At 47.1% G+C, this 27,464-nt stretch overlaps 1 protein-coding gene across 6 annotated transcripts in view; it reads right to left on the bottom strand.

The window, feature by feature from the left end:
* CNKSR2 (connector enhancer of kinase suppressor of Ras 2) overlaps positions 1-24,150 on the bottom strand; it is a 212,742-nt gene extending 188,592 nt beyond the window's left edge. Inside the window, exon 1 of one of the 6 annotated variants that reach the window (XM_029079730.2) lies at positions 23,751-24,150. In XM_029079730.2, coding sequence (XP_028935563.1) covers positions 23,751-23,814 — 64 coding nt within the window. In that variant the 5' untranslated portion in view covers positions 23,815-24,150. The remainder of the gene's footprint in view (positions 1-23,750) is intronic. The other 5 variants (XM_029079728.2, XM_029079732.2, XM_029079731.2 and 2 more) reach the window with 5 other exon arrangements.
* Between the last annotated feature and the right edge of the window lie 3,314 nt (positions 24,151-27,464).

The following is a 27,464-nucleotide window of genomic DNA, read 5'->3' on the forward strand; positions in this document are numbered from 1 at the left end:
TATTATTGAAGAAAATTATAAAATACAAAACTATAATATTTTATTGAATTAAATAGCACAGTAGGATATAGCAATGAGAACATATTAATGTAATTACTATTACTGTATATTACACACCACTATGCATACATATACATAGGTACACATTTTCTATATAAAGAGAGAATATATGCATCTATGAATATCTGTAATTTTTTTATATTAATGTCTATCTCCCCCTCTGGACTGTAAGATCGCTGTGTGCAGGGAATGTGTCCATTTCTTGTTACACTGCACTCTCCCAAGCACTTAGTATAGTTCTGTGCACCCAGTAAGCTCTCAGTAAATATGATTGAATGAATGAATATATGAATAAAAACCACAAAGGCACAAATCATTACAATAACTTCTTGCTAAGATGAAATGTCAAAAAAACTCTAAATGAAAATTGAGCTCCTTAGAAAGGAAAAATCTCAAGTTTCTGGAAACATCAAGATATAGACAAAAAAGGGAATCATTCCTGGGTGATAAGAAAGGAAAACTAATTCCATGCAATTTCCAGAAACAAAGTGCTCAAAAAGTCACCATCAATCATCAGCCTCAAAGGCATTTCTCCTCAAATTGTGTCATTGCCATCAGCCTCATCATCATCACCATCAATGATTTCTGTTCCAGGCCCCAGGAGGAACTTCAGAGGCATCTCTCCCCTTCATAATGAGGCAAAAATCGGCGTTCAATCGCAGAGATGTTGCGTGACTCGGCCCTACACACCCTCACGTTATCCGCCTGTCCCGGATTAACACGGTATCTCTCTGACTTCTCTTTCAATGAGCGCATTTCAACCTCCGCTCACTCCACTCGCCGGAGCCTCTTGGGGGCGTTCCATACAGTCCCCCGGGAGCGGGGGCAAAAGCACCCCCTTCATTCCGATTTGGGATGTGCCCTTCCACGCCTCAGAGCCCAGGACCACAACAGGCCCGCAGTGGTCATCCGTAAAAGCACAAAAGGCAAGAAATAAAACCATGACGTCTCAACGGTTTTGGAAATGCTTCATTTCCTCAGTAAAAGCCACGGTTGTTACAAAGCATCCCAAGGGTGAAGGCGGCCAGGCAGTTCATTCATTCCTTCATTCAATCGTGTTTACTGAGCACTTATTTACTGAGCACTTACTCTGTGCGGAGCACTGTAATAAGCAGTTGGGAGAGTACAATAGAACAGTAAACAGACACATTCCCTGCCTACGACGAGTTTACATCTAGAGAGGTGGGAGGTCATGACTAATTTTTAATTCATCATGGTATCTGTTGAGCACTCACTATGTGCCAAGCACTGCTCTAAGCGCTGGGGTAGATACAAGGTCGGAATGAACCTGAACCGGCGGGTGGGAGGAGACAGACATTAATTAGAAATAAAGAAATGACAGTTATGGATATAAGTGCTGTGGGACTGGGGAAGGGGAAGAACAAAGGGAGCAAGTCAAGGTGATGCCAAAGGGAGTCGGAGACCGTGTTTTAAACCCTTATTAAAATCTCCTGTAAAACCAGTCTTGCGTTTGGGGTCTCTCTAAACATACTCCTTCAAGAGGCTCAGCAGCCACTAGCCAAATACACAAAACTCAGCAAGACTGTGAGGCTCAGAATCTCCCACAAATTCTAATTTGTTGATTCAATCATATTTAGAGTGCAGAGCACTGTACTAAGCGCTTAGGACCACTTCTACAGCCCTCCTGCCTCCCACAGATGTAAAACATTCCAGGAGAAGAACAGCGAGCCATGTCGAACAAGGGTTTAAGAGATTCCGATCAGGCTTATTTCAGATTGCAGCGAACCCAAGAACCCTTGAGCTATCGATATCGTTTTCTTTCATCGACCGTCTCTCCCGCTTCCATGAAGCGAGGCAGTTTTCAGTTGTTCTTTATCACAAAAAGAAATGTGAACCACGGTACTCAAAGTCGACAAAACGGGGTTTTCCATGAAACCTAGCGCATTGCAATAAATACAGAGAACAATCCAAGCGGGAAAAATGTCACCTTAGCTCTTCCTGGCACAAAGCGCTTAGGTAAGACGGCCTGCTGGAAAGAGCACCGAGCTCAGAAGACCAGTGGAGTCCTACTCGAGGAAATTCTGATCTGATTTTCTTATATCCCTGGCTTGCTGTTGACCCTTGGGCAAGTCACTGATCTTGTCAACCATCAGTTTCTTCTTCTGTAAAACAGAGTTAAGATAAATCCCCTCCCTCTAAGGCGGCATGACACAGAGACTGTTCAGGATCCCATTATTTTGTATAGATTGCAGACAGTGACTACAGTTCTTAGAACAAGTCAGTGCTTAATAAATTCCTTAATAAAGAAAATACCAGTTGCTGGGGAAACTGTATTTGGCCATGCGAACCTCCAAAACACAATTTTCTGGGCTTTTTCTTACTTAAGATAAAAGAGTGGGAAATCCTCTTAATGCTAGGTTTCCAAGAGTGACAGGCCTGAGAAAAGTTCTAATAACCAATCAGGCTGCTTTCTGACAGCAAATCCACTCCCTGAGAGCTGGCTGATATGCAAGAGCTGATGATTTTCTTCTTATAGGCTACTTTCCTGCTTTGATCCTCTCTCTCTCTCTGAGATGCTACTTCCTATGTAATTCCAGCAATACACGTTTTAACCTCCAGTGCCAAGACAGTTATTAATGCTATTATTTCTTTCATCGTATTTATTGAGCACTTACTGTGTGCAGAGCACAGTTCTAAGCGCTTGGAAGGGTACAATGCAACAATAGACACATTCCCTGCCAAGAACGAGTTTGTATTTCTTAAATGCTTATTATGTCACAAGCACTGATCTAAGCGAAGGAGTAGTGCTGTGTAGTTATCTGCTATGTGACCCTGGGTAAGTCACTTAACTTCTCTATGCTTTACTTACCTCATCTGTAAAATGGGGATTAAAACTGTGAACCCCTTGTGGGACAGGGACTGTGTTCAACCTGACAAACTTGTATCAACTCCAGCGCTAAGTACAGTCCCTGGGACATAATAAGCAGCCACGGAGCCATAATAAGCCACGGAGAAGCAGCGTGGCTCAGTGGAAAGAGCACGGGCTTTGGAGTCAGGGCTCATGAGTTCGAATCCCAGCTCTGCCACTTGTCGGCTGTGTGACTGTGGGCAAGTCACTTAACTTCTCTGGGCCTCAGTTCCCTCATCTGTAAAATGGGGATTAAGACTGTGAGCCCCACGTGGGACAACCTGATTCCCCTGTGTCTACCCCAGCGCTTAGAACAGTGCTCGGCACATAGTAAGCGCTTAACAAATACCAACATTGATTAATTAATTAATAAGCACTTAACAAATACCATAAAAAAACTTCCCTGGTTAATTTTTCATCACCTTGAGTTATATGATTCCATCAGCCAACTCAAGCCCTTACGAATTTTTTTCCAACAACCAGCTGTATTTATTGAGTGCTTACTGGGTGCAGGGCACTGTACTAAGCATTTGGGAGAGTACAACACAACAATATAATAGACACATTCCCTGATCGCACCCATCCTCAGCAATAGATGCCTATATGTACATACATGTACATAAGTATACATGTGTAAATACATATTCTCACTCTATTTTTATTTTAACCACCCCAGTTGTTCATATTTTTAGGCTCCATTACCCACTAAAGAGTAATCTCCTTGGGGCCAGGCAACCTATATCAATTGCTCTTCCGGGATTTCTCAGGCACCCAGTTTGGTGTGCTCCATGAACGAGGCGCTCAATAAATACGACTACTTATTACCTAGAAGAGGAGTTTAACAGGAGCAGTGCAACTCAATAATTACTAATGCCCAGAGTTCGGCTTCTTGGTTTTGTGGTCTATTGGGTCAACAATTGGCAAGGTTCAGTAAATAAGATTTATTACTGCTGCGTTACAGCACATAGAGATTATAAAACCAAAAGGGAAGTGGAGGAGGCAATGAATTTTTCAGCCGAGAACAGCGAAAGCAGGTCTTCACGATGGTGAGAAGGGTAAAGAAGGGATAACTGGGAATTTCATTTCTGGTGTGAAGCCTGGACAGACATTTCATCGTTTATCCGGGAGAAAAGGTATTGGAGGATGTGCGGTACAAAGGCATTTTGTGATATCCAACACCTTTCAGAAATGACGTTTACTACATTTGTCCCAGTTGATATGGTCTGAGCTCATTGTGGGCAGGGACTATGTCGGCTAATTCTGTTGTATTGTACTCTCAAAAACACTTAGTACAGTGCTCTGCACATAAGTGCTCCATAAATACGATGGATTGACTGATTCAGATCACATCACCATAGCTTGGAATTGCTGCATGTGAAAGGGGAATGATAATAAATTAATAAATTGCACTTGTATTTCCATCCTTTATCCACCCCTCCTTCAGGCCCAAGCACTTATGTACATACTGTAATTTATTTATTTATATTAATGGCTGTTTCCCCTTCTGGACTGTAAGCTCCTCGTGGAAACAGAACACATCTATCAACTCTGTTGCACTGTACTCTCCCAAGAAGCTCTGCACACAGTAAATGCTCAATAATAAGATCGAATAATTGATTCATTATTCTTTCTAATCAATTTTTTTTCTGAAGAAAAACAGCTCTCTTTAAGAAAAGGCAGGAAAGTCCGAAAGTTGGCTTAGATATGGGATATCCACGGGCATTTAATAAAGAGTCTTGAGAAATGGAGAAGAGCATCCTCTGATTTAACCTTGGATCCCACAGTGTTAGTCTGCTAAATAAGGCGAGTGCAAGCAGTACAAACCAAGTACTTTCTACACAATAAAGCCTCTTTTCTCTCAATTTCATTTAATGACTGGTCATATCGCTGTATTTTTGTGCACAGTTTCCTCTAAGAAAAACAGTAACAGAGGTCAATAAGGGAAGCCTACTGTTCCTTTAGTGAAAAATGCCAAAACACTGGAATGCACCAAAAGAAAAGCAATGTTCCAGGGGACAGTACCAAAAATTCATTTGAGGCCAACAGCTTGAGGCTTGTGTGTCCATGTTTGCTTCCATCCCGACACGCTCAGCAACAGAGTTGAAATGAACAATGTAGACAGAGAACGTGTCGTCCAAACCTATTGTATTCTCCCAAGTGCTGAGTACAGTACTCTTTTTTTTAACTGTATTTTTAAGCACTTAATATGTGTCAAACAGTGTCCTAAGTGCTTGCATAGATACAAATTAATCACGATGGACACTGTCCCTGTCCCACATGGGGCTCACCGTCTAAGAAGGAAGGAGAACAAGTGTTAAATCTTCATTTTACAGGTGAGGGAACAGAAGCACAGAGAAGCAAAGTGACTTGCCCGAGGTCACACAGCTGGAAAGTGGCAGAGCGGGGATTAGAACCCAGGTCCTCTGACTCCCAGGCCTGGGCTCTTCCAATAAGTCATGCTGCTTCCCTGCTCTGCACCAACTAAGTGCTCAGTAATTGTTCTATCACAGCTCACTGATCGACTGACGAGCAATTCACTAGTCTGGGTGATATAGGAAATTGATTCTACTGACTGCTATTGTTCTTGTCTGTCCGTCTCCCCCGATCAGACCATAAGCCCGTCAAAGGGCAGGGACTGTCTCTATCTGTTACCGATTTGTACATTCCAAGCGCTTAGTACAGTGCTCTGCACATAGTAAGCGCTCAATAAATATTGAATGGTTCCTGATAATTGACTGTTTTTTGCTGGGAGATGAAAGTAAAACATTCTCACATACCAAGTGGGAAAAATGTGTCTGAGAAATAGTTACTTTCATTAGAGATTCACTAGTCTCTAATGAGAAGCAGCATGGCTTAGTAGCAAGAGCCCGGGCTTGGGAGTCATAGGACGTGAGTTCTAATCCCAGCTCTGCCACTCGCCTGCTGTGTGACCTTGGGCAAGCTACTTAACTTCTCTGTGCCTCAGTTAACTCATCTGTAAAATGGGGATTAGGACTGTGAGCCTCACTTGGGACAACTGATGACACTGTACTCAAGTGCTTAGAACTGTGCTTGGCACATAGTAAGCACCTAACAAATACCATAATTATTATTAGTCTGACCTTATCTATCAGGCAATGATATTTCCTATACACTTATTGCCTACAAGGGCTCTTAGCCAAGGACTGAGAAAAGTTCAGCTTTTAGCCACCCTGGGAGTCAGAAGGATCTGGGTTCTAATCTCGGCTACTCCATTCGTCTGCTGCGTGATCTCGGGCAAGTCACGTCACTTTTCAGTGTCTCAGTTCCCTCATCTGTAAAATGGGGATTCAATACTTGTTCTCTCTCCTACTTACACTGTGAGCCCCACATGAGACAGTTATGATCTCGAGATATCCCTCTTTGACTCTGAGCCATCTCCAGCTCTCGTTCATCTAGCAGAGTTAACGATGGACGATTCTTATTTTCCCTGCCCCTCACTGCTGTTTTCTGTGTTGATTTTGAATTTCTTGTTTTCACTTTTTCACAGGAAAGACTCCCCTAACCCAGGCGCTCTCTGAGCACCATACTCACTGTTGCTTCACACTGAACGAATGAACCAATTAATTGTATTTACGGAGTGCTTACTGTGTGCAGACGACTGTACTAAGCACTTGGGAGAGTACAGTGCAAAAGAGTTGGTAGACACAATCCCTGCCCACGGCAGGCTTAGAGCCTAGAGGATTGGCTTCTCAGAAAAAAGTCAAAACACGACCACAAACTACGCACATTCTCCCTGCCAGCCGTCTTGCGGCATGAAAGAGTGTGAACGGCTCAGTGCACACCATCACCGCTGTTGCATGAATAATTCAAGTTAAGAGACTGCTGGTGGCAGAAGGCAGTGTGGCCTAATAGAAAGAGATTAGTTAGTCATAGGACTTGGGTTCTAATCCCAGCTCTTCCAATTTTCTGCTCTGTAAACTTGAGCAAGTCACTTAACTTCTCCGAACCTCAGTTTCCTCACCCGTAAAATGGGGAGTCAATGCCTGGTTGGGAGCCCCACGTGGGACAGGAACTGTGTCTGACCTGATCCGCTTATGTCTATCCTGACACTTAGAAGAGTGCTCGACGCATAGTAAGCACTTAATATTAGGATGATGATGATGATATTCCTTCCCGTCTCAATCACTGAGCTCTGAGCAATGGATATCCAAATGGCGAAGGGAAACAAAAAAGTATTCTCATGGAGAAAGCAAGCAAATGTGTAGATAATTAGGATTGTTACTGTACACCCGGGGATACAAGTTCACCGTCAGCATTATCAGTTAAGGAGAGTTCTATGAACGGTTTTAAGCGACGAACATCAATTTTTCTGCTCGCTAAATTGCCTCTTAAGCCAAAGAGGGTTTTTATATTTGTATAAGCACAACGATAAACTGCAAATTGGTGTAGGTCTCCTGGGTAACCTGCCATTATGTCCACAGAAGCAGCAGGTTGAGTGGATAGAGCATGGGCTTGGGAGTCCGAAGTTCATGGGTTCTAAGCCCAGCTCCGCCACTTGCCTGCTGTGTGACTTTAGGCAAGTCACTTCATTTCTCTGTGCCTCAGCTACCTCATCTGTAAAATGGGGATTGAGACTGTGAGCTCCATGTGGGACAAGGACTGTGTCCAACACAACTTCCTTATATTCACCCCAGCGCTTAGTACAGTGCTGGCACTGCATAGATCTATAATTCTATTTATCTATTTTGATGTTATTGATGCCTGTCTACTTGTTTTGTTTTGTTGCCTGTCTCCCCGATTCTAGATTGTGAGCCTGTTGTTGGGAAGGGAATGTATCTGTTGCTGAATTGTACTTTCCAAGCGCTTAGTACAGTGCTCTGCACACAGTAAGCACTCAATAAATGATTGAAAGAATGAATGAATGAATGGCACATAGTAAGCGCTTAACAAATATGGCTATTATTATTATTCTGTTACTCGAGACAAGTTTTTAAAGGAAATTATGACATAGTAATACCTTCTGTTTTATTTCCTCACTCTCCATGTCCCAGCACTTAGTTCTACCCTCATAGATACATCAAAGTATTCCTCCTCCCACAGGATCATTCTTTGAAAAGGCTTTTAGATGACACACGAACCATAAATATGTTTCTACCTTGCATCCTATGAACACTAAAAATCTGTTCACATAAAAGCAAAGGGGAAAGTATTCTGGAATACAAGTCGACAGAACTTTTAGAATGGGGAAAAAAAAAGGAATATCATAGTCATTCAATAGTATTTCATTCATTCAATAGTATTTATTGAGCGCTTACTATGTGCAGAGTCCCAGATAGCTATATCTGTTCCTCCTGAAACAGAAAGAAGACTCTGTCGACCAATATAGTGAAATTTAGGGAAGTCTTCATTCACTGTGAAACAGCAATTAGATTTTAAATTCACCTAAACAGGAAGGATGTTAGCAATGGTATTCATGGAATAGCACTTAGGTATATAAATTTACGCATAATGTTGATTTACAAACATCACTTATTCATTTAGTGCCTTTTTCCTTAGTCTTACAACTTCCTGTTGAAACTATATTTTCCTTCTTCTCCCCCGCATATATACGATTTAAGTCTGCCTGATTCTCTGCTCAGCTCGTAAGCCCTTTGAAAGCAAAGACTTTATCTTATCTTGTTGCACTGTACTCCCCCAAGCCTTCAGTTCAGTGCTCTGCTCATAGTAGGAGCTCAAAAAATGTCAATGAATGAAGCTTAGTACAGTGTTCTGCACAAAGTAAGGACTCAATAAAAAGCATTGATTGATTGATTGAATAAATGAATGGATGTCATATCATGAGGTCATACTTATGTAAAGAGAATCTCTCAGCAGCTGGAAAAAGAGAAGCAGCGCAACGTACTAAATCAAGTGGCAAAAAATGAAGTAAAAGAGTAGGCACGGTACCATTAAAGAATCGAATCTCCATTTCAATTCACTGTGCAAAAGCACACTCAATGCCTTGGTATTTTCAGGTGTCGACTGGTTTGCTATTCCACAGCAGGATATACATTCACAATCCACAGAATCCACAGAACACCTTCCAGATCAGTGAACACCAAACACAAAACATCTTAATGAAAATGGCACCATAATAAACTGCAAATCGGTGCCGGTCTCTGGGTAACCTGCCATTACGTCCACAGGGATTTCGGTTTCTCGAGAATTTTTTTAAGGAAATTATGACATATTACTATCTTCACCTTTGCAACTCTGTAGGGCTAATGATATCCACCTATTTTGAATCTGTGGTGTAATGTCACTGATGATTCCTACAGTTGAGCATTTGGAAAAGGTGATTATAATCAATCAAGGATACTTGTTGAACGCCGCTGTGCGCAGACCACTGTACCGAACGATTGGGAAAGTACAATACAGAAGAGGTGGTAGACACGTCCTCTTCCCGCAGTGAATTAACTGTTATTCTCAGACAATAGAGCTACTCCCCAGGCAATTTTGTTCCAGCAAATCAAAAGCAGAGGTTTTGAGGGTGGGATTTCTTCAGGAGGGATCAACCTTTTACTAAAGGCAGAGGGGGAAAAACGAAACAACCAACCAACCCAGCCCGCACACTTTGATCCTCTGATGCTAATCTTCTCACTGTATCTCGATCTCGTCTATCTCACCGCTGACCTCTCACCCACGTCCTGCCTCCGGCCTGGAACACCCCCCCTCCTCAAATCTGACAGACGATTACTCTCGTCCAACTTCGAAGTCTTATGGAAGACACCCCTCCTCCTAGAGGCCTTCCCGGAGTCAGCCCTCATTTCCTCTTCTCCTGCTTCCTTCTGCGGCGCCCTGACCCGCTCCCTTCCTTCTTCCCCGCTTCCAGCCCCACAGCACTTATGTACATATCTGTCATTTATTTATTTCTATTAATGTCTGCCTCCCCACCTAAACTGTAAACTCGTTGTGGTCAGGGAATGTGTCTCTTATACTGTACTCTCCCAAGAGCTTAGTACAGTGCTGTGCACACAGTAGGTGCTCAATAAACATGACTGAATGACAGAATGAAAAGTGACTTGTATGCAGCTGGGAGGGATCATGACACTCTTATTACCCATCCTAATGTGTAGGCACGGACCAGTGCAAAGTACAGGGCCCTGGGAGTCACAGGACCTGGGTTCTAATCCTGGCTCCGCCTCAGGTTTGCTGTGTGACCTTGGCCAAGTCCCTTTACTCCTCTGGGCTTCGGTTACCTCATCTGGGGATTCAGACCGTGATCCCCATGTGGGACAGGGACTGCGTCCGACCCATCCTCCTTGTATCTATCCCAGTTTGGGGCGCATAGTAAGTGCTTATTAAATACCACAATCAAACAATGAATGTTATTTATTGAGCACTTACAGTGCAGGGCACCATACTCAAGGCTTGGGAGAGTACAATACAACAGAATTAGCAGACACGTTTCCGGCCCATAAAGACCTTACGGTTTCCCATCTAAATCCTTCACTTTCCCCACTAGAAACTCGCTATTCCTAGAGCCAGACTTCAAAGGTATTGGCACTCAGTCTTTTTGAAAAATGGCCAATCCATCAGCCAACTGGAAAACTTACGGGTGGAGAGAGGACAGGAATAATGTTTTGGCAAACAGTCTTCCTTGCCTTCCTGTGAATAGCAGCCTAAGCGAGTAAGCTTGTCTCTAGACTGTAAGCTTGTTGTGGGCAGGGAATGTGTCGGTTTATTGTTATATTGTACTCCCCCAAGCGCTTAATACAGTGTTCTGAACACAGTAAGCGCTCAATAAATATGACTGAATGAATGAATAAATGGGTTAAAAGGCAGCCAGACCAGTGAATCAATCCATGGAGTTGATTGATTGCTTAGCGTATGCTGAGCACTGTGCTATATGCTTGGGAGAGTACACCACAACAAACGATCCCTGCCCACAGTGAGCTTACAGTCACTCACTTAAGAGTAGCATAGCCCAGTGGAAAGAGCACAGGCCTGAGAGTTAGAGCTCTAATCCCAGTTCTACCACTCGTTCACTGTGTGACCTTGGATAAGTCACAACTTCTCGGTGCCTCGATAACCTCATCTGCAAAATGGGGATTAAGACCGTGAGCCCCATATGGGACAGGGACTGTGTCCAACCTGATTAGCTTGTATCCACCCCAAAATTTAGAACAGTACTTGACACACAGTAAGTGTTTAACAAATATCATCATTATTATTATTGTCATTACTGCATAGTGGATAGAGCATGGGCCTGGGAGTCAGAATGTCATGGGCTCTAAACCCAACTCTGCCATCTGTCTGCGTTGAGGCCTTGGGAAAGTCACTTCACTTCTCTCTGCCTCATTTACCTCATCTGAAAATGGGGATTTGGACTGTGAGCCCCATGTGGGGTTTGGACCCTGTCCAACTTGTTTTGCTTGTATCCACCCCAGGGGTTAGTACAGTGCCTAACGCATCGTAAGTGCTTAACAAATACCACAATTACTAAGATTATTAGTCTAGAGGTGAGATTAAGATGTAAAACTAAAGAGTAATCACAGAGATCCCTGGTTCCCTGTTAACACCGCTAATTTTGGGCACGAGAAACAGAAGAAAGAGTATTTTAAGGTGGTACGCAGGACTAATATAAGAGCAAGCCCAGTGAGTCTGAAGTACCAAGGAGTTCAAAAGCATAGATGATCAAAGTACTAAACACAAATGGTTTATCTTCAAATGAAAAATCTGCATGACAACTAAAACCTCATGAATAGATTTTAAATAAATTCTTCATTTTTCCGGCGGGGCTTTGTAATCACACACACACAAAAAATGCTAAGACAAAGTGTTCCACCTGAAACGAACATCTGCAGAGTAATCTGTGGAAGAGGCAGAAGAAGTAACGTGGCCTAGTGGATAGAGTACTTGCCTGAGAGTTAGAAGGTCCTGGCTTCTAATCCTGACTCCACCGCCTGTCTGCTGTGTGATTTTCGACAAATCAGGTCCCTTCTCTGAGCCTCAGTTCCCTCATCTGCAAAATGATGATTCACTCCCTGTTGATTCACTCGTTCATTCAGTCGGATTTATTCTCCCTCCTTCTTAGTCTGGAGCCCCATGTGGGATCTGGTTAGCTTGCACCTAACCCAGCGCTTCGTTTAGTGCTTGACACACAGCAAGCACTTAACAAATACCATTATTATTATTATTATTATTATAATCTGAAATCTGCAGCTCCTCAGTCCAGCAATACAACCAGTACCGCTCAAAAAGTGGTCCCCAGGGTCCTCGACAGCAAGCCAGAAGGCAACCAGCCTGAAACGATCTGCTTGGGTAACAAAAACGATTCCAGTCCTCGATGTAATCGACACCACCTGGAAGCCAGACTCCAAATGCAGCAGATGCTTCAAGATGCGACTTCTGCTCCGATTGGAAGATTGGTTTCCCTAGCAACAAACTTGGGAAAACTTCAGGAGAGTTACTTTCCCGGCTTGGGTTTTTCTACTTTTTGAGGCCTTGTGGGGGGTTGGTGGGTCTTTTTTTGTGGTTTTTTGTTTGCTTTTATTAAAATGGTATTTATTAAGTGCTTCCTGTGTTCATAGTAAGCACCGGGGAAGGTAGAAGCTAATCAGGTTGGACACACTCCGTGTCCCACGTGGGACTCACGGTCCTAATTCCCATTTTACAGACGAAGGAACTGAGGCACAAAGAAGTGAAATGACTAGCCCAAGGTCACACAGTAGACAAGTTGGGGAGTGGGGATTAGAATAGAGGTTCTGTTTCCCAGGCCCGTGTTCTTTCCACTAGGCCACGCTGCTTCTCAAGAGTTCGCCTCCAGCTGAACTGCCCCGGTTTTGGTGACTCACCGACTCCTACCAATCAACAGTACTGACTTAGCACCTAAATGGTGTTCAGAGCGCTGTCCTAAACACTCAGAGGAGTTCAACGGAGCTAGTAGACTGCCCCTAAATGATTTGAGGATGAGGAAAAAGATGTACCTACGTAAATCAATTAATTACTGGTATTGACAAGCCTCTACTGCACACGAGCACTATACCAAGCATTTGAGGTAGTACAATAAAGTTGAAAGACACAGTCAATTAGTCAATCTTATTTACTGAGTGTTTACTGCGTGCAGAGCCCCATACTAAGTGTTTCGGGGAGTATACTATTACAGACACATTCCCTGTCTTCAATTAGCTTATAGTCTGGGGGGAGACATACATTAATATAAATAAATGACAGATATAGACCTAAGTGCTATGGGGCCGGAGGGGGGATGAATAAAGGTAGCAGAAGGGAGTGGGAGAAGAGGAATTGAGGGTTTACTCAGGGAAGGCCTCTTGGAGGAGATGGGCCTTCAATAAGGCTGTGAAGATGGGGAGAGTCATTGTCAGATATAAGGAGGGAGGGCATTCCAGTCAGTAAATCATATTTACTGAGTGCTTACTGTACGCAGAGTACTGTACTAAGTGCTTGGGACTAAGTGCTTGGGCGAATACAATATAATAGGCACATTGGAGTCCAGAGGCAAGACATGGGCAGGGGTCGGAGGCGAGAGAGACCTGCCCTCAAGGAATTAGCAGTCTAGTGAGGTAGACAGACACTAAAATAAATGACGGTGATAGGTATACTGAATGATCAATCAATCATAGTATCATCGGAGCACCTACTGCGTGCAGAACACAATACTAAGTGTTTGGGGGAATACAAAAGCTAATTGAAAAGTCAGGTACCCTGCAACCTCACTTCTCTATACAATCTTGGCTCCCTCCTCCACAGCCAAAAGAACCATCTCCCCGCTCCAAGTTCCTCCCTCCTGCTCCTTTAGACTGTCAGCTCTTTGTGGGCAGGGAATGTGTCTGTTTATTATTCCAAGTGCTTAGTACAGTGCTCTGCACACAGAAAGCACTCAATAAATATGTTTGAAGGAATACAACGAATGAAGCTATGGGGAGCTGGGAATTGACCCAGGAAGACTTGATGGAGGAAGAAGGCATTTCTGCAGTACTTTATTTGATAAATTCTGAAATGTAAAAGCAGCTCAGACCGGGTCATTAATTATTGAGGCCCCGAAAAAATGTGTCCCAGAAAACAAGAAAACACATAGCTAAAGCTGAACCCTGCAGAGTGAAATGGTAGGCAAAATAGGTCAAATGCGAGAAACAACTTAATAAACACAACGTTTACCACAGGGAGAACCAGAAAGGCCCGAAACAGTGAAGGGTTAGATGCAAACCTAAATTGAGGTGGGTCATTTGCGGACCACCTGCCAAATGGCATCCAAGCTAACTTTAAAAGATGCTGCAAGTATAGAGGAAGAAGAAACCCGTTTAGCAAGCAACGGCCCTGTCGGTAATTATGGCAAAATGGTGCACTCGGAAACATCCAAGAATTTTAATGAATTCTTCAGTTGAACCATTTTCCTGAGGAAGATGTGAAGAGAGGTTCTAACAGACAACCTACAACAGATAGGTCGGAAGAACTACGGGAAGGGATGTGAACTAATCTCCAAAGAGGTGGCATCCATCAAAGAGTTCTGAAGGAACCGGAGAAGTGAACATCGCCGGATATGAAGAGGGAGGGCGTTCCAGGGCACAGGCGGGACGTGAGCGAGGGGTCGGCGGCGAGATAGAGGGGATGGAGGTACAGTGAGAAGACGAGCATTAGCGGAGCCAAGTGTGTGGGCCGAGTTGCAACAGGAGAGCAGCGAGGTGAGGTGGGAGGGGGCAAGGGGATTGAGGGTTTTAAAGTACTAAGCACCAGGGGGACTATAACGGGGTAGGTAGACTTAAAATAAACATGAGAATGCATCCCGAAATTATTCTACCAGAAGAATGAGGTTGTAGTCAGTCAGTCGGATTTATTGAGCGCTTACTGTGTGCAGAACACTGTACTAAGCTCTTGGGAGGGTACAATACAACAATAAACAGACAAATTTCCCGCCCACGACGACTTTACGGTCTAAAGACGGAGCTTATGAGGAACAAGAGGAGCGTTGAAGCAGTTATTTTCTCCTGATTCTATCGTACCATTCTAAACAGTTAGTAGGGTGCTCGGCACATGGTATCAATCAACAGTGGTACTTATTGAGCACTTCCTATGTGCAGAACACCCTACTAAGTGCTTGGGAGGGTATAACAGAGTTGGCAGATACATTCCCTGCCAACGGTGAACTTTCAGTCTAGAGCATACTGATCGACAGCTAGCTAGCTCAGGCTTCTCAAAACCTCATTTTGGAGGGAAAGCTAGAGGGGTTGGGGCCTCAATAATTAATAACAATAATAATAATAATGTTGGTATCTGTTAAGCGCTTACTATGTGCAGAGCACTCTTCTAAGCCCTGGGGGAGATACAGGGTCATCTGGTTGTCCCACGTGAGGCTCACAGCTAATCCCCATTTTACAGACGAGGTAACTGAGGCACAGAGAAGTGAAATGACTTGCCCACAGCCACACAGCTGACAAGCGTCAGAGCTGGGATTCGAACCCATGACCTCTGACTCCCAAGCCCGGGCTCTTTCCACTGAGCCACGCTGCTAATTCTAACTGCTCGTATGTGCTGATTAAATTCGGTGAATGTTCTCCCCGTCTTTGCCTGCATAGAAGCAATACAATACAGAACTTCCCAATGCATATTTACAACAAGCAGATTTAAGAATTTATGAGAGCATCCAGCCCAAGAAATGCCTTGTCAGTTCGCTTCCAAATCTAGCTGTTGGCACCAAGCATCAACTTTAAAATAAAATGCTCAACAGCACTACTGGTTTGTAATGCCATAAAATATTTAAATTAATTTTACAAGACTGTAATGATGATAATAGTAATTGTGGTTTTTTTAGGTGCTTGCTTACAGGCACTAAGCACTGGGATGGTAATAAGATAACCAGTTAGGACACAGTCCCTGTCCCACGTGGGGCGGAATGTGTCTTTTTATTATTATATTGTACTCTCCAAGGCACTTAGTACACTGCTCTGCACACAGTAAGCACTCCATAAATATGAAGGATTGATTTTTTACCTCTACTGTATTTTCCCCAAGCGCTCAGTACACTTCCCAGTGCTTAATAAATAGTATTGACTGATGTCTTCTGGGACTTGCTGTGATCTGTCTGCTGTGTGACCTTGGGCAAGTCATTTCATTTCTCTGTGCCTCGGTTACCTCATCTGTAAAATGGGGATTGTGACTGTGAGCCCTACATGACACAGGGATTGGATCCAACCCGATTCGCTTGTATCCAGAGAAGAAGTGTGGCTTAGTGGAAAGAGCACATGCTTGGGAGTCAGAGGTCTGGAGTTCTAATCCCCACTCTGCCACTTGTCTGAGGTGTGAGCTTGGGCAAGTCACTTCACTTCTCTGTGCCTCAGTTCTCCCACCTGTAAAATGGGAATTAAGACTGTAAGCGCCACAAGGGACAACCTGATTACCTTTTCTCTACCCCAAGTGCTTAGAACAGTGCTTGGCACATAGTAAGCGCTTAACAAAAAACATCATCATTACTATTAGCCACCCCAGTGCTTAATACAGTGCCTGGCATGTACTAAGTGCTTAACAATTATTATTAGTATTATCTGAAGCCACATTAAGATTCTAAAAGTACATGGCTAACAACTGTCTAGTCCCTTCTAGACTGTAAGGTTCTCGTGGGAAAAGTGTCAACCAACTCTATTGCCTTTGTACTCTCCCAAACGCTTAGTACAGTGCCCTGTGAAGAGTAATAGCTCAATAAATACCACCGATTGATTGATTTCCTACACATGCCTCAGGTCAAACTGAAGATACAGCACTATTTCACCTCACTGGTCAACCATAGCAACAATGGAGTCTTTGTGGCCAAAAAAAAAAATAATTCACCTCGAGGATTAGGGGTTCACAGTTCACCAAGACCAGTGAGAGGGATTGAAAGTTGGATCTGCCCTTTTTAACAATGATCACTTCAAATTTCATAGGGCCTCATATCCCACCTTCCCATGTCTATTTAAAGCTCTTACTCTTTAACGTTTCCTAACATCCCGGGTGTTGTAAATATGCTGATATATAAGGACCAGTCTGTGCCCGCCATATGCTCCTGGGATTAAGGAAAATTACAGGTCAGAACTCTAAATCGACTTGGCCCTTGAGATCAATGCTCATACATGTGTACGGTGAAGACAGGAATAAGTCCACACGTAAAGACTGGGACCTGAAAAATTCCGTGGACCCCACAGCGTCTTATTATATTAATATCATCTATCTTTGAAACTTCTCCTGATAGGAACGCCATTTCCAAATTCCTATTGAAAATACAGATTTCAAAGAGTTGCCCCAGGCTAAGACGCAGCACTTTTCTCTTACTTATTTTGAGAACTGTTGTTCTGTAATGAGCCATCTATGGGAACAGTGGACTCTTTAATGGATTGTGTTTTCACAAAGTAAACAGTGGGAACTACACAGAGATAGTCCAAGAGCATCAACCGTCAGCATACGGAGTAGAGCTTCAGGTTGGTTACAGAATTCCACTGATATTTTTGACCGGAGAAAAGGCTGGATTTTATGGCTGTGGCCTTAGGGTAAGGGTCTTCAGTCCCTGTGACACAGTATCACATAAAGAGGCTTCTAAAACACAGAAAATAAATATTAAATTTGACACACGTCTGTTTTTGTAAATAGGTTCCATCTAAGTCACCCTCCCTCCAACTCCCTCTTAGACCTTCTTCTTTAACCAGGCAAGCCTTCGCAACCCCGTCTTGACTCACTGGTTTCTCTTCAAATGATTTTCTCTGCCGCAATCGTCCCCGGTCCTTGGAACGGTCCTGCTACATTCTACCACACCGCTGCATTGAGACCCCTCTAAATCCAGTCATTCCATCGTATTTATTGAGCGCTTACTGGGTACCGGGCTTTGTACTCGGGCCTTGGGAGAATCCAATATAACAGAGCTGATAGGCATGTCCTCTGAACATAGTGAAGAGCACCGTACTAAGCGCTTGGGAGAGCACACCAGAGTTGGCAGATACGTTCCCTGCCCACAAGAAGCTTACGGTCTACAGTGGGAGACGAGCATCGGTATAAATATTCCAAGTCCGATTGATTTATCTGCATAAAACCCCCACAAAGTTAGCCAGAATTATGTCTTCCTCGCAAACTTCCCCCAGTTCACCTCAGTCCAAGCTATGTGATATACATGATGGTGATAGCAGATGGAAGAACACGCTCTTCCCTCTGAAAATCTTTTCCTTAAGAAAGATGTATTACATGTCGTTTTATAAAGATATAAACTTGCCATCAGAGTAGTGTTCTCCAAGACGATGGATGTTTATGCCGAGAGAACAGTCATCCTAACAAAGCAGGTAGCCAAAAAAAAAGCACCTATAGAACTAGATTTCATTTTATACCGATCCAGATTCAACAGATGATTGGAAAAAAAAAATCTCCATTTTTAAATCTAAGTGATATATGAGTCGAATCAATCAAATTCATTAGCATTTTAGCACATCATCGACCGTCCTAAACATAATTCCTAAGAACAGAATTTCATTCAGGAGAAGAATTCCCTCATCCCAAGGTTATGCAACCGAAAATTTTATTTTGAAAAGAAGAGGGCGAATTTCATCTTTGGTATGTCATCTAAATTGGGACAACAACAACAAAACAGTGTCTTGTGCTCAGAGCATCAAATGTTGGAATATCAAATACGAAAACGCACAAGATAGATTATCCTTCTGCATGGACACATCAATAGCTGCAACGTTTCTCCGTACACTTTCTGTTTAGAGGACTTCATCCCAAGTCAGTCTCTTCAGAAAGAAAAAAAAATCTGTTTCTCTCTCTTTCTCATTCAGCTTCTGCGCTTGCTCAAAAGAGCAAACCATAAAACCTCTGAGATGTTTTCCAAAATGACTCATTTTAAGGCTCGTGGAATATTTCCAGCAAGCGCAAGGTGAGTTTGGGGCTCAAATTCGCTAACTGTCCGTTAATTGTCAGTTTCCTGAGTCATAAAGGTTGATATTTCTATTGAGTCGAATGTAAGAACCACATCCAGTGAGGTCACTGGATAAATCATTATGCCTTCCTCTGAACTAAAAGGGAAAAAGCAGTGGCACAGCTTTCTGTTATCATGAAACCGCTCATTTTTGATCTTCTTCTAATGCTCTGAAATATGATATTTTTCTGGAATTCATTCACTCGTACACAGCTTCGAAAAATTTTGAATCTAAAGTAATGCAAGTGAAATCTCTGTTGCCTTTTAATAAGTCCAGGTCATTTCTTAAAATATATGAATAATCGAAAGTATGTCTCGTCATCTACTGTGTGCGGACCATTTTACCAAGCACTTGATACACTACAACAGGGTTGGCAAACGAGATCCCTGCCTTCAAGAAGATTACAATCCAGTAGGGGAGACAGACTTTTTGATATTGGTGGTTCAAGAAAAGAGAGGTGGGTGTTTAGTTCTGAATAGGTAACATTTCCTTGTCAATTCAGAGAATAGAAAGTACTGGAGACAGATCACGAATTGTGTGGATTGTTGAGCATAGTTTAACTATTTATGGCTGTGAATAACTTCAACCATATGCTGTAAGCTTTAAATTTTAAGAATGATAAACTGTCACATCGGTTGGGTGTGCCATGCTGTGAAGAACTCCCACAATGTAACAGTTGTTCAAAAGTCAGATTCGTCCTTTGGCCCCGCCTACATAAAAAAAAATACGGCACATTGATTGTGATTTATTTATATGGCAGCTGCAGTCAGTTTTTTTTAGTTTTTTTTAATTAGCGTTCTCAAAAACAACAATTAAAATTGATGTATGTTCTAAAATACTAGAAGCAGCGTAGCCTAATGGAAAAAGCACGGGGCTGAGAGTCAGGAGGGCCTGGGTTCTAAACCCGGCTCCCCCATTTACTTGTTGTGTGAGCTTGGGCAAGCCATTTCACTTCTCTGTGCCTCAGTTTTCTCACCTGCAAAATGGGGATTCAATACCTGTACTCCCTCCACCTTAGACTGTGAGCTCCATGTGGGACCCGACTGTTGTACCTAGCCTAGTGCTTAGTACAGTGCTTTGCACATAGTAAACACTTAAATACCACAATTATTAAAAGCACAAAGTCAATGGGAGGGAAGAAGGAAGAAAGGGTTGAATAGATACATTTTAAACCACCTATAATGAAATATCGGCTTCAAATAGGTCCCAAATCCAACCGCCGCAACGGTCTATTTGCCATCATCCATCGATAAAGGGTATTGATTGGGCGCTAACTGTGCGTTCAGCACTGTGCTAAGCGCTTGGGAGAGTACAGTACAACAGAGCTGGTAGATACTATCCTTGCTCAAAAGGAGCTTACGGTCTAGAGGGGGGAAAGGATAGTGAAATAAAGGACAGGGGAAATGGCAAGGTATAAAGATATGTTCAGAAATACAGAAGTTGCTTAACCTCGCTGGGACTCAGTTTCTTCATCTCTAAAATGGGGATAAGATTCTCCCTCCCTGTTCAGATTGTGTGCTCCATGTGGGATGGGGGATGGGGGTCTAATCGGATTCTTTCGGATTCACGTCTGCCTCCCCGTCTTGACTCGAAGCTCCCTGTGGGCAGGGAACGTGTCTACCAACTCTGCTATATTACAGTCTCCCAAGTGCTTAGCACAACGCAGTGCACACAGTAAGCTCTCCACAAAAACCACGGACCGACCGACCGATTCTCTATCTCCTCCGATGCTTAGTAACGGGGCTTCGGCAGATAGGAAGCACTTAATAAATACCATAATTCGCTCCTTGAGAAAGTCAATTTCCTTAATAAGACTCCACACCGTTCACAATTATTCGTGACAAATAATAGTAGAAAGTACTGATTACGGATGCCTCGTTTCATCTTCTCTGGAGAAGAAATCGGAAGAAGCGGATTTCCCCAACAGGTTCTACGACTCACGGCCCTAACAGACAACACTAAACATGTCTGACAGGCAGAACCTAACGACATTACCGACGCCTGCCTCAATTTACATGTGCCGTACTTTAAAGTGAATCGATTAGAAACCAATTTATGAAAATTACGATCATTCGCAGCCTATTACACGTATCGTATATTCCGTTATATGAACCGGAGTGCGAAAAGCGGGTTTGATTAAGGGGAGGTGGGCGGAGGGCCGGCCGACAGATGCCTTTGATCCGGGGAGCTGACAAGATCAAAACCTATTGCACATCACGAAGAAAGGAAAGTTCTTTTCGGGGGGGAGGCTTCTATTCCCACACCTGCACAGGTCGCAGCCTCTTCTCCCCGGTCTGGCCTTCAGACCGCGAAGCAAAAGGTGGATCACGTCAGTCAGTCGCTCGCATTTATCGAGCACTTACTGGGTGCAGAGCACCGTACTAAGCGCTCGGGACAGTAGACCGTGAGCCCCGTGTGGAACAGGGGCCGTGGCCAACCCAGTTTACCTGCATCCACCCCAGCGCTTAGTACAGAGCCTGGCACCGGGTGAATACTCAACCCCATAATTACTACATGACAACATAACAATAAACAGTCACAGTCCCCGCCCACAATGAGCTTAGTCTCCAGAGGGAGACAGATATTAATATAAAAAAATACATGACGGACTTGGCCATGAATGCTGTGAGGCTGGAAGGGGGGAAGGAATAGAGGGAGCAAGTCAGGGCAACACAGAAGGGAGCGGAAGAGGAAAGGAGGGCTTGGGAGGGGAAGGTCTCTTGGAGGAGATGTGCCTTCGATACGGCTTTGAAGAGAGGGACCGTAACTGTCGGTCAGATATGAGGAGGGAGGGTGCCCCGGGCCAGAGGTAGGATGTGGGCGAGACAGATGGGATGAAGGGGCAGCGAGAAGACTGGCTTTAGAGGAGCCAAGTGTGAGGGCCGGGTCGTAGTAGGAGGATGGCGAGGTGAGGCAGAAGGGGGTAAGGGTCTCATCACTGAGCCCTAACGAAGGAATAGCGACTGCAGCCCACCGGCCCCAGTGAGAAGATTGCCCTAGCCTCGGCCTCTGCGCCGGGGAGGAGGAAAAGGAGAGAGGAGTTCCCGAGAGACAATTTAAAATCAGTCGCCGGTATTTACTGAGCGCTTACTACGTGCAGGGCACTGTACAAGGCGATCGGGAGAGTAAAACACAACAGAATGAGGAGACACGTTCTCTGCCCGTCACGAGCCAGAAGAGGGTCCCCCTTCCCCGAAATCCATCCCGAGAAGGGTCCGAATCGGGAAGGCAAGGAGGCGGGACGGAAAGCGGTCGGAAGTCATTCTGATCCCGTCTCCGTCCCTTGCCCGCCGTGTGACTTTCGGCAAGTCACTGCGCTTCCCCGTGCCCCGGTTCCCCCATCTGGAAAAACGGGGATCGAAGCTGTGAACCCCACGTGGGATGGGGACCGTGTCCAATCCCATTTTTCCGAATCCACCTCAGCGCCTAGAACAGCGCCTGGCACATAACAAACGCTTCACGGATACCGCAACGATGATTATTACTGGAGAATGGGAAAGGGCGATATTGGGTTGGGGGAAGAGGTGTTATAGGATGAGGGAGGCACGGGGGAATACTATAGGAGGGCAGAGAAGCCAGGGGTCACGGAGGTGTCAGAGAACGGGGGCGAAAAGTACTAGGGTCCAGAAGGTGGAAGCAAGTCCCACTCCCCGACCCTCTCCCGGACCGCCTTCCGCAAGTTGTCCCGACGGTTGGCGAGAGTCGATCTCCCGCTAATCAGCCCTAAACGGAAGCGATCGGGGGACTGGACGTGCGGAGAATTAGTTCCCGGGGGACGGGGGCCCCGTCCGGGACATAAACCGGCGGCTCGCCCCCTCGTCTCTCCAGCCGGCCCCGAGACAGACCGAAAAGAGAGATCTCTCCCTGCTTCTTCCATCCTCTCCTTCCCCTAAGTGTCCACACCGCCCCACCCCGACCTCTCCGCGCCCCTCGACCCACACGGGCTCCGGCCGACCCGTATCTTCATCCGGGACGCTCTAAGGGAGGAGAGGAGGTGGGAAGCCGGGGGAGAGACCGGGGAGATGGAGAGACGGCGGGGGACCGGGGAGACGGAGAGACGGCGCAGAGACCGAGGAGGTGGAGAACCTGGAGAACCTGGAGAGACGGAGAGACGGCGATGAGAGCGGGGAGACGGAGAGATGCGGAGATGGTGCCGAGACGGGAGTCGGAGAGACGGTGCTGAGACTAGGGAGATGGAGAGATGCGGAGATGGCGTTGAGACCGGGGAGACGGAGAGATGGAGTTGAGACCGGGGAGATGGAGAGACGGCGCTGAGACCGGGGAGACGGAGAGATGCGGAGATGGTGCCGAGACCGGAGTCGGAGAGATGGTGCTGAGACCGGGGAGATGGAGAGATGCGGAGATGGCGTTGAGGCCGGGGAGATGGAGAGACGGCGCTGAGACCGGGGAGACGGAGAGACGGCGCTGAGACCGGGGAGATGGAGAGACGGCGCTGAGACCGGGGAGACGGAGAGATGCGGAGATGGCGTTGAGACCGGGGAGACGGAGAGAACGACGACGGGACCGGGGGGGAGACGGAGAGAACGACGACGGGACCGGGGGGGAGACGGAGAGAGGGTGGAGAACCTGGGGAGACGGAGAGTCGGGTGCGGAGACGGAGGGACAGAGAAGACACCGGGCAGACGGAGGGATGCTGGAGAGACCGGGAAGGAGGAGAGAGCGGACAGCCGGAGGGATGGAGGGATGGGGCGGCGGTGGGGGACGGGGCCAGCCCGGCCAGGTGGGGACGCGGAGGCACGGGGGCGAGGCGGTGAGAGAGCAGGGGGTGGGGGGGCGAGGTGGACGAGCCTCGGCCTCCCCTGCCTCCCCGGCTCCCAGGCCCACCCCAAACCCCAACGTCCCAAGAGCCGACGGCCACCTGCCCGGCCCCCCGCGAAGTGTGCGTTTGGGGTGGGCGGCCGCTTTACCTTTCATCCAGTCGACCACTTGACTCGGGGACCATTTACTGACGGGCTCCATGATGAGCGCCATCGGCCGAGTGCGCGGCTCCCGGGCAGGGCTGGGCGAGCGGACCGAGATCCTCGTTATCCTTGGATCCTGGGGGGAGAGGCTGCTCTGGAGGGTCCTGGGGGGGCTGGGGGGGGAGGTCCCCGAGGGGGCCGGGTCCCTTAGCAAAGGCTGGAGCCCGGCTGCGCCAAGCGCATCCTTCTCTCTCCGACAAGGACCGGCCTCCTCCTCCTGCTCGGCCCCGGGAGGTGTCAACGCATCTTCTGCAAGGCGGGGAGCTCCTCGCTGCTGCCGCTGCTGCGGGGCACCGGGGGGGGGGGGGGGCTTCCCGGAGGAGGCCGAGCCCACCGCCCCTCCCAAGCCTCGGCTCCCTGAGCGCGGCAGCCCCCTCTCCCTCTCCCTCTCCCTCCTCCTCCGGGCCCCTCCGCCGCCCGGCGGAAATGACGAGCTCCTCCTGCCCACCCACCCCCCCAAAAAATCCTCTCCCGACAGTCGGGGATGAGGGGGAGGGACGGGAGGGGGAGGGGATGGAGGAGGCGGGAGGGGGGAGGGCAGGGGGAGATGGAGGAGGCGGAGGGGGAAGGGGGAGGGGGAGATGGAGGGGGGGAAGGGGAGGGGGAGATGGAGGAGGAGGGGGGGTGGGGAGGGGATGGAGGGGGTGGGGGGATAGGGGAAGGGGAGATGGAGAAGGAAGGGGCAAGGGGATGGAGGGGAGATGGAGGAGGGGGGAAGGGGAGGGGGGATGGAGGAGGAGGGGGGGGGTCAAGTGGGTGGGGAGGGGACGGAGGGGGTGGGGAGATAGGAGAGGGGGAGATGGAGGAGGAGGGGGCAAGGGGATGGAGTGGGGATGGGAGAGGGAACGGAGGGGGCGGGGATAGGGAGGGGGAGATGATGGAGAAGGGGGATCAAGGGGATGGGGAAATGGGGGAGGGGGATAGGAGAGGGGAGGGGGAGATGGAAGAGGATGGAGGAGGGGAGCGAGGGGACGGAGGGGACGGGGGGGGGGAGGTGATGGAGGAGGGGAGGAGGATGGAGGAGGAGGACGAGGGAATGGAGGAGGCGGGGGGATGGGGAGGGGGAGGTGGTGGAGGAGGGGGGCGAGGGGACGCAGAGGACGGAGGGGATAGAGGAGGGGGAGGTGACGGAGGAGGGGAAGAGGATGGACAAGTGGGGATGGAGGAGAGAAAGGGGGAACTGACGGACGGGGGATGGAGGAGCTGACGGAGGGGGGCAAGAGGGGGAGACGGAGGGGGGAGAGAGGAGGGGAAGGGGCCTTGGAGGGGGAGAAGCCTCGCCACTTGCACGAACGAGAGCTTGAGGGGGGGGCGGGGGAGGGCTTAGGGAGGGTCCACTGCCTCGGTTGCAGCGCAACGGCGAGGGGGGGCTTCGCAGGGGGAGGGGAGAGGGAGGGGGGCGCACCCTCGAGGGGAGGTGGGGGGGGGGCTGGGACCTGCCACAGGGCAGGGGGGAGGTCGGTCTCCCCATCAGTGATGGAGAGAGGAGGGAGACCCAGCTCCGAGACCCTATTACATCATCAGCCACAACCCACCCAGCCGGGGGGCTTCCCTCCCTCCCCGCCCCCCCCCCCCCCTGCCCCCCCCCCCCCCACCGGCTCCCTGGCCTCATTTCCGAGAGGAGATCCCCCAGCCCCCCACCCCAAATCGAGACCCCCCCGCCAGAGCAAATGCACCCCGTCAATTCCCTATCCCAGCAAATTCACGCAATCCACAATCCGGGAGTCCTCCAGTGTGGGAATGCATACTATTCGCTTGGAAGGTTTTCAAGGTACGAATAGGATGGCCGGACATTCAGTCGAGGCCGGGGATTTAAGAAGGCGATTGGTTAATAAGGGGCTTCAGCTTTAGGGGCTTCCTCGACCCTTTTTGGGTTTTTCTTCCCCCCTCTGGAGTTATTTTGGTTTTCCTGGAATTTCTGATGAAAAAAAATGAAGGATTGGCTAGGTATCGATCAAAGGGGTTCCTCTCGGGGGGGACTGCCTGATGGCATTTGGGTTTTCTGTTCCCAGGGTTCGCCGAGACCTAAACGCAATGTACGGATGCGTTTCTGGAGACGTTGAGAAGGAAAATCGCGATATCTCCAAGAGGGCTAGAGAGCTGCGGGATCCAAGGGAGCCTCCTTCACCTAAACCATCCACGGACGAAGTTTCCCCGACCCGTATTTAAGTTCCTTAAGCCCAGGATTCTGCTCCGCTTGGATGGAGCTCAAACAGTGCCTGGCACAAAGCAGTAACAATGATGATGAGGACGGTGTCTGTTAAGTGCTTACTGTGTGCCAAGCACGGAGGGAGATACGAGGTGATCGGGTTGCCCCGTGTGGGGCTCACGGTCTTAATCCCCATCTTACAGAGGGGGCAACTGAGGCACAGAGAAGTTAAGCGACTTGCCCAAAGTCACGCGGCTGCCAAGTGACGGAGTTGAGATCGGAACCCGCGACCTCTGACTCCCGAGCCGGTGCTCTGGCCAGTAAGCCCCGCCGCTTCACACGTACCAGATACCGTCGTTATCGTTATCATTATTATTCCCCAATCCTCACCTCACTATCAAGGAGTGATAACTGCAGTATTGGTTCAACCCTCGCTGCGCGTCGAGGTCGTCATCGTGTACCGTAATCGATCGTTTATTGAGCGCTCACTGTGAGCTTTGAACAAAGTGATCATTTGTCTTACAAACTGTTTCTATGAATGTGTGTCTCCCCCTCTCAACTATTCTGGGCAGGGAATGTGTCTACCGACTCTGTTATACTCTCTCAAGCAATTTAGCACAATGTTCTCTACACAGTAAGCGCTCAGTAAGTACCGCTGATGGAGTAATTGGCCGTCAAGCACCGCAGGAGTTACAACACAACCGGATCCCAACTGAGGCTTGCAGGCCGAAAGGGGGAGAATGAATATCTTATCCCCATTTTAAAGATGAGGAAACTGAGACACGGGGCGGGAGAGTGACACGCCCAGGGTCACACAGCGGAGAAGTGGTCGAGTCGGGATTAGAACCCCTGTCAGCTGATTCCCGGCCCTTTCTCTTGCCACCAGCTTCCCCTTATTCATCCTAGCCTATTTTCTCGGTGCATTCCTTCTCGTTCTAAAGTCTGCGGAGAACAGAAACAGCAGATCAACATCCATTCTTTTGGTAACGACCCCCTAGGTATGTGGACTGTTTCTAAATCAACCATCTTACTCTTCTTTAGATAAAATCGATATCTCAATTTTCCCTCTGTTGACACTAATGACAGCTGGGTGACTTCTGTCTATGGATGCAATCGGGACTAAAATGCCTAAAACAGTGCTAAGCACTTAGTAAGCACTTAATAAATACCATTATTATTATTCATTCACTCATTCAATAGTATTTATTGAGCGTTTACTATGTGCAGAGCACTGTACCAAGCGCTTGGAATCTACAGTTCGGCAACAGATAGAGACAATCCCTGCCCAGCGACGGGCTCACAGTCTAAACGGGGGAGACAGACGGCGAAGCAAAACAGAACAAAACAAAAACAAGACAGCATTAACACGATAAATAGAATCAAGGGGATGTACTATTACTATTACTATTATTACTAATGAAAGCAGGACCGGTAGGCCGATCCCACAGATTCTGCGGAGACCGGAATACCAAAAGGCAGATCCTAAAAGAGAAACAGGCATCGCAGACAGC

This window comes from Ornithorhynchus anatinus, chromosome 15 (genome assembly GCF_004115215.2).
Source record: "Ornithorhynchus anatinus isolate Pmale09 chromosome 15, mOrnAna1.pri.v4, whole genome shotgun sequence".
In the NCBI taxonomy this organism is placed as follows: domain Eukaryota; kingdom Metazoa; phylum Chordata; class Mammalia; order Monotremata; family Ornithorhynchidae; genus Ornithorhynchus; species Ornithorhynchus anatinus.